Source organism: Varanus komodoensis, unplaced genomic scaffold (genome assembly GCF_004798865.1).
Source record: "Varanus komodoensis strain SLA01 unplaced genomic scaffold, ASM479886v1 scaffold12, whole genome shotgun sequence".
NCBI lineage: Eukaryota > Metazoa > Chordata > Lepidosauria > Squamata > Varanidae > Varanus > Varanus komodoensis.
Window position 1 is genome coordinate 17846016 of NW_025335349.1, and position 11447 is coordinate 17857462.

At 43.9% G+C, this 11447-nt stretch overlaps 1 protein-coding gene across 1 annotated transcript; it reads right to left on the bottom strand.

Moving 5' to 3' along the window:
* Nucleotides 1-378: 378 nt before the first annotated feature.
* KCNV1 (potassium voltage-gated channel modifier subfamily V member 1) lies at nucleotides 379-8915 on the bottom strand. The gene is made up of 3 exons (XM_044421792.1): nucleotides 8434-8915; nucleotides 6202-6722; nucleotides 379-1151 (listed from the first exon to the last, which is right to left on the bottom strand). Exons 1-3 carry the CDS (start codon nucleotides 8913-8915, stop codon nucleotides 640-642), a joined length of 1515 nt encoding a protein of 504 aa, XP_044277727.1. The 3' UTR covers nucleotides 379-639.
* Nucleotides 8916-11447: the final 2532 nt, after the last annotated feature.

The window sequence follows — 11447 nt, forward strand, 5'->3', positions numbered from 1 at the left end:
ACCCTCCAAGGTCCCTTATGGCCTCCCACTTTTTATTTTAAAGAGATAAACAGGCTTGCTTACCTGTAAGGCTGGTAAGCCTCAAAGGAATTCTTTAGTGGGTAGGCACTCAAATTTCACTTCTGCCTTCAACTCTGAATCTTAACGCTTTATGGCTCTTTTGCTGGCTACAGAAATGTAACACAGAAGGAACACCAACTGATGGAAATTCACAAGGTACAGTTTGGAACATGCCCTCTTTCTGTTTTTGGAAGCTGAATTCATTTCATGCAATTAATGTAATTCAAAAATGTAAAACAAAGCAGCATAATATGTTTTAATGTTTCTGACTCTTTATTTTGTACATTGGAATCTGCATAAAAGAACCAAATTGTCTGAAAGGTTGTTCTTCTTTTCTTGCCACTTATTCTGAGGAAAGATATACATTTTGGTAAAGTCTGTAGCAGTGTGTGCCCTGAGAATGTTTGGTTTTAATATGTCTTTGGATTACACCAATTTAAATATGCTCAGCAATTTGGAAAAGCAAGGTGATTAGGAAAGGGTATTAAGGGATTGCTAGCTTTGCATTCAACATTAAATTATCGAAGTTGTCAAAACATTAAACAGTTCATGTGTGTATATATTTATATATATATAAAATCAAAACCAATACTCGTCTCCACCACTACTCCTAGTACTTGTTCTCTCTCGGCTTTTTAGCCTCAACACATCCATGACACTTCGAGCATATATATCTCGCAAGTTAATGTTGATATTGCAGTCACTGGACATGTTTTTTGTGAGCTTCTTTAAGGCTTCACGCTGGCGGAGGGCAGCTTCCTTGATCTTCAGTGTAAAGTAGCAGGTAGAAAAGCGGTCATTTATGATGGCTATTGGCAAAGCCAGGACCAGTATTCCTGATAAAATGCACATAAAGGCAACTATCTTGCCCATCACCGTGTCTGGTCGGATGTCTCCGTAGCCAACGGTAGTCATGGAGGTTGTAGCCCACCACCAGGCACAGGGAACACTCATGAATTTTGTGTTGTGGACCCCTTGCTCCACAAAATACTCCATTGTGGAAAAGATGGAGATGCCCACAGAGAGGAAGAGCAGGAGCATGCCAACCTCTTCGTAGCACTGGGCAATGGTCATTGCAAGGGACCGCAGACCTGGAACACAAGACAAGAGTTTCAGTTGGTGACACCTTTCCTCTTGAATGATGACATGTGGGTGGATGGGTGGCTTGGGTCCTCCTTCCCATCAAGCCAGAAACGAATCTTAGGGCAAAAGGTCCATCCAAACATCTTGTTAACTAAGAGAATACACACTTAGCTTGAAATAGGATGAGATGTACCCCCCATCTAGATTTTTCCTGAAAGCTTCTCTAGTGGTTTTAAGCAAGTGAGAATATAAGGCAGTATTCAGTGGCTGGGTTTTGAAAGAGGTATTATGTTTCTGCCAAAGAACTTGCTTTCTTTCACCCCCGAGCCCTCCCCCACACACAAACACATTTTACATAAAATAAGAATGAACTCATGGCATCATTAAATACTTTATTGTATTACTGCTGGGCCTATACATGAGCAACAACAAGAAAATGGTATGAGAGAATTCAGGGGGTGTGATATGAGAGGATTTTATTTAGATTTACTCAGTGATCGTGAACAAGTCAAGAGAATTTCTCTTGCACGGATTGCAACCTTCATGGAATAAAACAGTTTAGATCCATATGACCCACTTTAAAAGGTAAAGGTTTCTCCCTTTAAACTAAGTTACACCAAGAAGTCAAAAAACAAAGCAAAACAAAACACCTTTAAAGGTGATCTATATGAATTTTATTAACAAAAAGTGGCCTTCCACCAGCACAGGCGGTGGCGGGGTGGGGACACGTGGCTCTTCAGATGTTGTTTCACCGCAACTCCCATAAAGCTTAACTAGCACAGCCGATGGGAGCGGAGGGTGGGAGTTGCAGTTTGACATTTGGAGTGTCACACCTTTTGGATTTTTAAAAAAGATGAATTTTCTTCATGCAATAAAGATACTCATCTTCTTTCTCAAATCCTCAAACAAAAAGTTTGAGCCTAACTGTTCTCACCCTGTATTTAGCCAGAAATTTAGCCAGGCCAAATTTTAGTAAAGAGGAAATGAGAAGGTTTTGGAGAAATAGGACGTGGAGTCTCAATGAATGCAAAAGGCTTGCCAAAATCCAAAGAACACATTTTCTGACACTGCTAAAAGCTGGACTGCCACAATGGTTGAAGTGGAAAAACAGCCAGTATCTTTGATAGCTGCGAGTCAACCAACTCTCAGTATTGTAGAACAATTTTTTCCCCATTCCTTTGATATAGTTCTGTATAACCGACACTAGAATTTGCCTTTTTGTCCAGCTAGCATGAGGTAGGCTCATATTAGGCCCCTGGCTTATGAACGGCTTCCAGTTTCACTGCAGTCATTCAGAGCTATGGCTTAGCCAGCAATCTTCCCTGCTGCAGTAGAGGATTCTTGCCTGTGTGCAAGAGCTGACATCCATCTGTTCCACCACAATGTATTTGAAATAATGAATTCTAGAAGCAGCAGCTGCAACAAGGCAGACTCGGGAGGACTGCAGCCCCTCTAGGAAATGGCAACATTTGGACAGAAAATGCTCCGGAAGAAGGGAAGGCATCCTCTTAGTATTGTTACAGCTATTTGCAATAACTTCTTGCAAGGCCTAGTAGAGCCATGGTGCATGCTAGCCATACATGGATGCAACACCCAGGAAGCGAGAGAGCTGGGGATAAAAGGTGGACACAGACAGGCTACCCGCATTCCTGAGAGCAGCCTCGTGTGCTGCAAGAAGCAGAAACATTAGGACCTCAGTGACCAGTCCTTAAGTTCATGGATTGCTGGCCCCTCACGGGAATATATTACGTCCTAAATAGTCACACCTGCTTGTTTATCATGGAGGACACCAAGTGACAGTCAGCATGCACAAATGCAGAACAGATGTGTAAAGCACACTCCCAGCTAGCCACTTCCCTAATCGCCTGTGATGAGTCAAAATTGATTCCCAGCAACCAGGAGGGGAAAAAATGTGTCCTTTGCCTTTGATGTCATCAGTGCACAACACTGGCATTTTGCATATGTCTAGCTTATATGCATGCATGTCTTTATTTATTGTATTTCTATCCCATTATTTCTCCTGCAAGGAAGCTAAGCCACTTTACATGGCTCTCCTCTCCATGTAAATAAAAAAATTATTTAAAATACATCTTTTATCAGTATTATTCAGTTTCTGCTCACTCCAGTACTGTTTAGGCATTGACCTGAACATGCGAAGGCTTAAAATGGGCACAGGGTGGAAGATGGGCACACTGTCCCTGCTAGTTCAGGTCTTGCCCTGTCTGAAAAGGAACTCTGCCAGGAGCAGAACTCACTATGAGATGGCAGACGTTGCCTCCTATAGCAAGAATTCTACTCACATGCAGGTGATCCCAGGTTGAAAGCCCTTTCAGCACGTGCTGATTCAACAGGCTAAGGCCTGAACTAAGGCACCAGAGACAAAGTGCTCAGAGACACTGGGTGTGTGACCAGTATGCATATCCTCAACCCTCCATGCACTTTTAAACCTCACACACCTACACAGGACTTCTTCCCCTCGGCAAGGTATTATTCTGTAGAAGAATTCTTGAATTCCAAAACACTACACCTGTTGCTGGAGGGATTAAAACAGAACTTGAACAGTCCTCTTTAACTGGGTTGCTGTAGTTGCTTCTTGCATTAAGCAGGGATGAACATGGGGGCGGGGGGGTTGGACTACATGTCCTCCTAGATCTCTTCCACCAGTAGGATTTGTAGCACATTCCAAAGACATCTTAATTCTGCAGTGCTCTCCCAAGTGAAAGAAACTGACCTGGAAGTACTTTAGCCAGAAGAAATCAGGAGTGTGGGGTTATAAATTAATTTTGGAAGAACCATACTTCAGTTTTAGAACACCCACTTTTAGTCCAGATGTTTCAGGTTCAGTCCCTGCCATCTCAAAGCAAGGCTGGAAAAACTCCTGGAGAGCCATGCAGTTTAGTTACTTGACTAAATAGGTTTGACTCAGTATAAGGCTGTTCCTATAAGCCAACCAGATGAAAAAATAAAAGCTACTGCTGCTATGCCTTCCCACTTGAAAATTTCATTTAGTTCTTGAACAGAACAGAGTGTATCATCAGTTTGCAAAGTGTTCAGAACGACTGCTGTTCACACAGACAGCCCCTCTGGACAAATGTTTCCAAATGCCAGTGCAGTTTTGCTTGAACAGAAAAAAACGGTGATGCTTGGTACAGTTGACCTTTGCCTACTTACTCACCATTTCCAAGGAAGTTAGCAGACAGGGCAGTGCAAGTGTAAGGAAAGTTTACAGAAGTATCCACATGCCAGTCTGTGGCTAGACATTTCTAGCATGTTAACTGAATGAATCTGTGTTACACTTAGGGCTCAAAGAGTAACTGTGCTGGTAATGTTATTTCTGGACTCCACTTCTTCAGAATGCCCATTGGGCTGAATGTTTCTAGTTCCAAACAAGGCAAAAGACAAAACAGATTCCCCATGGGGAGAAAAGCGGATGCTAGGGTAAAGGGTTCTAGGCTTTCTAGGTATACCCCTGAAGGTGGTCCAGAAACTTCAGCTCATCCAAAATAGGCAGTGAAGTTGTTAATGGGGACTAGCCAATGTGATTATGCCAGTACTTTCCCATCTGCACTGGCTACCAGTCCATGTCTGGGACCATTTCAAAGTCCTGGCATTAATATCCAGAACTCTAAATAGCTTGGGACCAGGTTACCTGAAGGATAAATATCTGCTCAGACCCTAAGACCATCCTCCATGGTCCTTCTTGGGGAGTTCCCAGCAGGAAGTGAGGTGTGTGGCTATTAAGAAGAGCTTCCTTTCTACTGTGTCCCCAGAAATGTTCACTTGGCCCTTGCATTGCTCTCTTTTCAGCAGCAGGTAAAGAGGTTCTTACTTTTCTAGACAGTTTAGACTTTCAGTTTCTGATATAGTATTTTAAAACCATCAACTGCAGTTAGGATTTAGTTTACACTATAGTTTTTAAACTTTTTGTGCGTTTTATCATGTTTAACTTGGCATTTTTAATTGTGACTGCCCAGAGAACTTCAGCAATTAGACAGTACAGAAATGTAATAAATAGATAACTAAAATCATGTGATCCACCTATAGTAGGAATGTCTAGAAACACTGAGAAGGCAATTCTTGGGTTGGAGGGAGTAGGATTCTGGTTTAAAAACTGGCATGTGAGTGAAAGCCATTGGGAAAACTTACATGTTGTATATGACATGCAGCTTTGAAACAATCACATTTATGATGACGGTGCAATTCTTCCTGCGAACGCCGTGTATGTGGGAAAGGCAAATCCCTTCAAGAGCAATTAGAACTGAAAACAGTTCTGAATTGAACTGAATTCACTGCCGACCCACTGAAAATGGTTAAAATGCATAAAAAGAAAATCTTCACTGGTAGCTTTGCCTAAGGATTATAGCTTTATGTATGTTTTCCTAATGATCATGCCAGGGAGGGAGGAGATAAGCCTCTTTCTTCATGTCTTCAGTCCTTTTAAGGGTCCCTCCTCCCTCCATCTATCTAATTTCTGAAAGTGAAAATGCTGACATAGCTGCAAACTTGGTGCAACATGCAGCTCAGCCCTTCAATGCAACCCTGAAAGGGGAGGAAGCCTCCTTAAGTAACTCTTATAGCTTAAAACTTTCCTCTGTTCCCAAGCGTTTGACAGCATACAGCTGGGGCTTTGAAAGTAGCTGCTTTACCAAGCCCTGCCCCTTTAAATCAATTTTTAAAATATTTTACCTCTTTGATGGGTTAAAGTCCTGCTATAAAATGCCTTTAGCACTCTTTCTTTCATGTGTGTTTAAGCAAAGGACATCAAATATATGCAATAAAAATGAAATAGATAGTCAGCATGCCACCCCAGCTTTCTAGTGGGTTGCATGGTTCCTTGTATCTTGGGAATGAGGTCGGGGAAAGGAGTCAGAGGGAACGTTAGCAACTACATACAAAGTCTGCCAGGATACCAATCCTGGCAACATTTTGTGACCCCTTGCCCATTCATAATTCAGCTCCTACTTTGCTCCTCTTTTTAAAATGCCATTTTATTACATTCTATTTTTATGGAATAAAAACCATCATTTTCCAAGAGGATCCCAGACCAGGTGGATTTACCTGTTGAATGCCTGCCCAACTTCAACATGCGCAGACCCCTCAGCAGTCTCAGCACCTGGACCACACGGCCCATGTTTTCCAGCTCCTGGTGTCTCCCATGCAAGCTCTCCACAAGCAGTGTGATGTAGAAGGGCAAAATGGCCAGAAGGTCTATGATATTCGCTGCATTCTTAAGGAACTGGCATCTGTTTCGTGCACAGAAAAAGCGCAGGAGAAGCTCTCCTGTGAACCAGGCAATGCAAACATACTCCAGGATGTCTAGGAAGTGTGGGGGCAGCCAGCTCAGTTCCACTGAGATCAGGGCCATGTTGGCAATGGAAATAACGACAAAGGTCATGGAGACAGTGCCGAAAGTCCTGGCAGCTACAGAAGAACCGGGTTTTTCCAGTATTTCCCAAAGCTTCTGCCTGAAGCCAGGACACAGACTCCCAGAGAATTCATCCTCCTCATCCTGGGCATCCAACTCTTCAGTATCTTTCTTGATATCCAAGACTTCACTCAGTTCCTTGCGTCTGAAGTACCTGTTGCAAGGCAGTGGACAGAAACGATTATTTGGCCATGACTCAACATGTCAAACAAATCAAAAACACATACAGAAGATCATGCTAGAGAGGGAGGAGATAAGGGCAAGACTCAGCTGCTATAAAAAGGGGTGCAGCATCTCAGACTTGGAAAGTTCTACTTTTGGTCCTACTTTTCTCCAACCACATTTTGGTGGATTTCTGGCTTTGGAGCAGTTTTCTTTCCTGTTATAAAGGCTGGAGGGGCTCATCTAATGCTTAGCTAATGGCAGTAAGAGCTTGGAGCAAAATTATGCTTCTGTTTTTGGAAAACTGGTCTCTTCCTTTTCTTTGCAGCCCTGCCTCCCACTGCAACACAGCCCAAGAGATTATCTGGGGTAGAATTAGGTTCTGCACCCCTGCAATAAGCTGCAGATGTGGCTACTATGAGTCTCTGATGTGTAGAGCTGGATGGCCACCAAAGACAATACCCCTGAATGAACCTAAAGTGAGCACAGTCCCTGTCACAGATCCAGTTTAAATTAGTTAATAAAAGAGAGAATAAGAACCAGGAAAAGATGCTGGCATATTTGGGAAGGGGCCTCCTCTCTCTAAATTTAAGGAGATGGATATACTCTGCAAAGCATATGCTCAGTACCTGTAGCAGCTTAGTTTCTCAGCAGTTCAGTGATGCTGGAGTTCTTTTCCAGCAAAATATTGCCACCTACATATGATGCCCCTTTTCCTATTGTGTGTGGTTGGATGTGCTTGTCTGCAGCAATTTTCCCACTGTAGTCTGTAGGTCTGTATGGCCTACCTTGTTTTCTCTCCCAAATTAACAGCAGTAAGGAGAGAAAAACACACACTCTGTACAAAAGTCAGTGTAACCCAGCTTGATTTTGCCAGAGGCTTTCTCCCCTATGTTATCCCTTATTGCAACCTTCCCCAACTAGGTGCCTGCCAGAGGTATTGGAAGACAATTTCCATGAGCATCAGCCAACATAGGCATGGTAGGGGATGATAGGAGTTGTAATCCAACACAGAAGTCTGGTGCCATGTTGGAGAAAGCTGTCAGATCACTGCTGCCCTTTCAAATAGGAGTTATTCATTTCATTAAAGGCGCTCTCTCTTATTACTGAGCTCAGCCTTATTACTGGCCCATTTCTCTGTTATGCTGCTGCCTTACTCATATAAGGGCCTCCAAGCCTATCTTCTCATGCCTATTTCCTTCTTCTCTGTTCACTCACACAAAGGAACTAATCTAAGCCAGAGGTGGGCAGATGTCAAGTTTGTGAAGTCTATTTTGCTTTCCATTACAGTGTGGAGGCCTATAAAACAGAGTCGGACACAAAACAGCAGCTCAGGGGGCAGAGTTAATTATCTACTGCATCCCATGAAGCAAGTACATTTGTGTGAGTGACCCTAGGGAATCAAAAATAGCATTCAAAAATGGCCAGTAGAACAAATACCTGGTCCAAAACAACTGATCAGCACATCTCTTTTACAGATAAGGAATCCTGAGGCCAAGCGATAAGTCATTAGAACAAGGGAGCCATGACAGAGGTGTTTTGTTTGTGTGTTGTTTAATTGCCTTGTTCTCATGAAAGTCAGAAACCCTCAGAGATCTACCATGAACCACCCAGAGATCTCGCACAGATCACAATCTACCTTCTCTCCTCCTTGACCTGAGCTACTCCACTGGTTTTCCAACTGCTGATCCAAGAGTGCCTACCTGTCCCTGCAGCAAGAGTCTATGCTGAGCTCATCTAGCCCCCAGTACTGGATTTCCTGCAGGAAGGAAAGGGCACACAGCTGATCCATCACATGTAGCCGGCCAGTCTGGTAGTAATTATGGATGTAGCTAAATGCCTGAGAGCTACGATCGAAGAAGTACTCATTCTCCACCAAGTTGGCATCATCACAGAGCTCCAGGAGGCTGGAGGCGACATCCCGGGCAGCAGACACCACCACAGCCAGCTTGCCCAGGCGAGTGTCCGGGTAGCAGCAGAGCGTCTGCTGGGACAGAACAAAGCGGGCGCCTCCCACATTGATGGTGATGGAGTCCAAGGATGGGGAGACTGGCTGCAGCAAGCATCGAGGCTCCTCCTCACTGCAGAAGACGCTGGACTCCAAAGACCCCAGAGACGTGCCCTCGCCCAGCTCCTCCACGGATGCCCCGGAAGAAAGGGACAGGCAGCAAGGAGGTGACTTCATTCTTCAGCTGCCCCAAGCAGCCCCTGCCTTCTCTCTTTCCTAGGGGAGAGAACAGTCACATAGTAAAGCTGAAGAACCTGATGACGGACTTGTGGTGGGCTCTTAATGATGGACTTGCAAAACGATGGACATTCAGGAAGATGGGCATTGCGAATGGTGGACATTTTAAGGGGAGGGAGGGATTTCCTGAATGTTTCCAAGTACAGGCGTGCAGGTATCATGTTCACCCAGCAGTGCACTGTACAAGTGTCGAAACCAGGGTGGGGCAGCCATAGCCAACCCGGCACCATCCAGCTCCTGCCATTCTCAGTGAACACAACCAATTGATACATTCTTACTCCTCTCCTGTAGTTAGCAGAAGGAACTGTCTGCAAACCAAAAGCTTCGAGTAGGTCATAACCCTTCAAAGAAATGTTTGAAGTAAGTGTTTTAAAAATTAAAACATAATTATTCAGGGTTCAAAATGTAGTTTCTCTAGGATCAAAAGCTCCATTTCCTTGGCACATGACTATGATTTCTAAAATCCAGCCTTCACCCTGGGCTCCACCTGTCATGCACAAGTAGAATTGCATGCCGGAGAATCAGAGGACAACCTCCACGCCACCCACAACACCCAACTTCACAGCATGGAGCTCTCCTATCCATGGAAGAACTTACAGGGTTCTCCGTTGTGCTTAGAGGCTCCCTGACCAGACTGAGCTGCCTGCTGCAGACTCAGTTCAGACTCATGAAGTGCTGATGAGGACACAATGGAAAGGGCGTGCCCAAATTTTTGGTCTCCCCTCAAGCAATGCTGAATATGTGAAAGGGCACACATTCTCAGCAGGTCTTATGTCTCTTGATACTTAGCACCCCCATGTGATGAAGGACACGGTTGTATATATGCTTACTCAGAAAAATGTCCTGCAACTCCAACGATTCCTACTTTTTTTGTTTGCATACATAGATCAAATCCCACCTGAAGTAGCATTGCTTTCTGCCCCTTTAGAAAGATTTTTCTTCCTCTGTGCCCCCATTCTTTCCCCGACATCCTTTTTCTATTTCTGCCGCAGCCACTTCTTTCCTAGCTTTCAGTTCTGTACCTGCCTGTCGTTTCGCACCCTTCCTCTGAGGAGACACAGGACAGCATTGCTGGAGCTGCGCCTTCTCCAAACGGCAGGCGAGGTTGGGCTGGGTCTCTGGCTCTAAAGCATCTTCAGAGGAGCTCTCCCTGAAGAAGTATAGCACTCTTTTCAAGACATCCCCTGCCATTCATATGCTGTTGGGCAGAACAACAAAATCCCAAAACCAGGACATGCTCTCTGGGTACTGCTTGTCTCACAAAAAATATTGCTCATTATTACAATTACTATTCTGAATCAGAAGCCATTTCCGGGAAATGCTTTCTGTTAGGACAACTACTATCTTCCACCATGGTGAGAGATAACCAGTCAAGCAACTTTTCCTCATCTTTTAGATTGCTGAACTATCCCACAAAAGAGCCAGTGTGGTGTATTGGTTAAGAGCGCAGGACTCAGGTGATCTGGGTTTTAGTCCCCACTCAGTCATGAAGCTCACTGGGTGACATTGGGCCAGCCACAGTCTCTCAGCCTGACCCACCTCACAGGGTTGTTGTTGTAAGGATAAAATGGAGAGGAGGAAAAAGTTGGTAAGCCACCTTGGACTCCTCACAAGATGACGTACGGCAGGGTGTCAGTGTAATGTGATAAGAAACATTATATACTTGCTGGTTCTACTAGCACATCACTGAAACAATGGCATCGACTATTTTATATTTCTTCTCTGGAATTTCATTGCAATAAGAATGGATTCTTTTCAACATAATTTAGTATTCAGGCTGCAATGCTATGCACAACCATCTAGGAGCAATCCCAGTGAACAAAGTGGCATTTACTGCTGTGTAAGCATGATCAGGATTGTGCCAACAAGAATTCCCATTTCCATAATGACTCTTAAATAAAGTTGATATATTTTAATTAGTCCTCCACATTTTGGAGATTCTTTCATGTTTTCTGTAGATTACCAGTCATTCTTTTTGGCTTAAAAGTCCTGTGCCTACAGCAACATAAGATGCTGAATAATGATAAATGATTCACATTTTTATCACCACATCCCTTAACCAAATGATATTGTTGGTAAAACAAAGTCAAGCATCAAAGTTGGATAGAAACAGATATTTACTGGTTATTCCAAGTTGATGACTTCACCGTTTATTAACTGTGACGGAATTCTCTTTGCTGAAGTTCCAAACCATACAGCAACGCTGATCCAGGGACAGCACATTTCTTTACGGGAAAGTAAGCACGACTGAGTGCAGTGGGATTTGCTTGCTTAATAAGCATGCACTGCGATTTCCTAGCATGCAACTGCAGAAACTTTTTTTAAAATTGATGGCGTTTCAGAACCTTTAAGTGATGCTTCGAGGCTGCGAATGGCAAAAGATTCAGAATCTGATGCAGAATGACCGGGGAGTACGCCCCTTTGAAGACCCGGGGGCTTACTTCCCAGTAAGCATGCAAAGGATTGTGCTGT

Bases quoted from the DNA above. Each gene is read 5' to 3' on its own strand.
- KCNV1 (XM_044421792.1), bottom strand. From the start codon at position 8,915: ATGAAGTCACCTCCTTGCTGCCTGTCCCTTTCTTCCGGGGCATCCGTG. The intron at 6,723-8,433 runs GTAGGCACTCTT...GCCTTGCAACAG, and splicing joins GACTCTTGCTGCAGGGACAG to GTACTTCAGACGCAAGGAAC. The intron at 1,152-6,201 runs GTAAATCCACCT...CTTGTGTTCCAG, and splicing joins GTTGGGCAGGCATTCAACAG to GTCTGCGGTCCCTTGCAATG.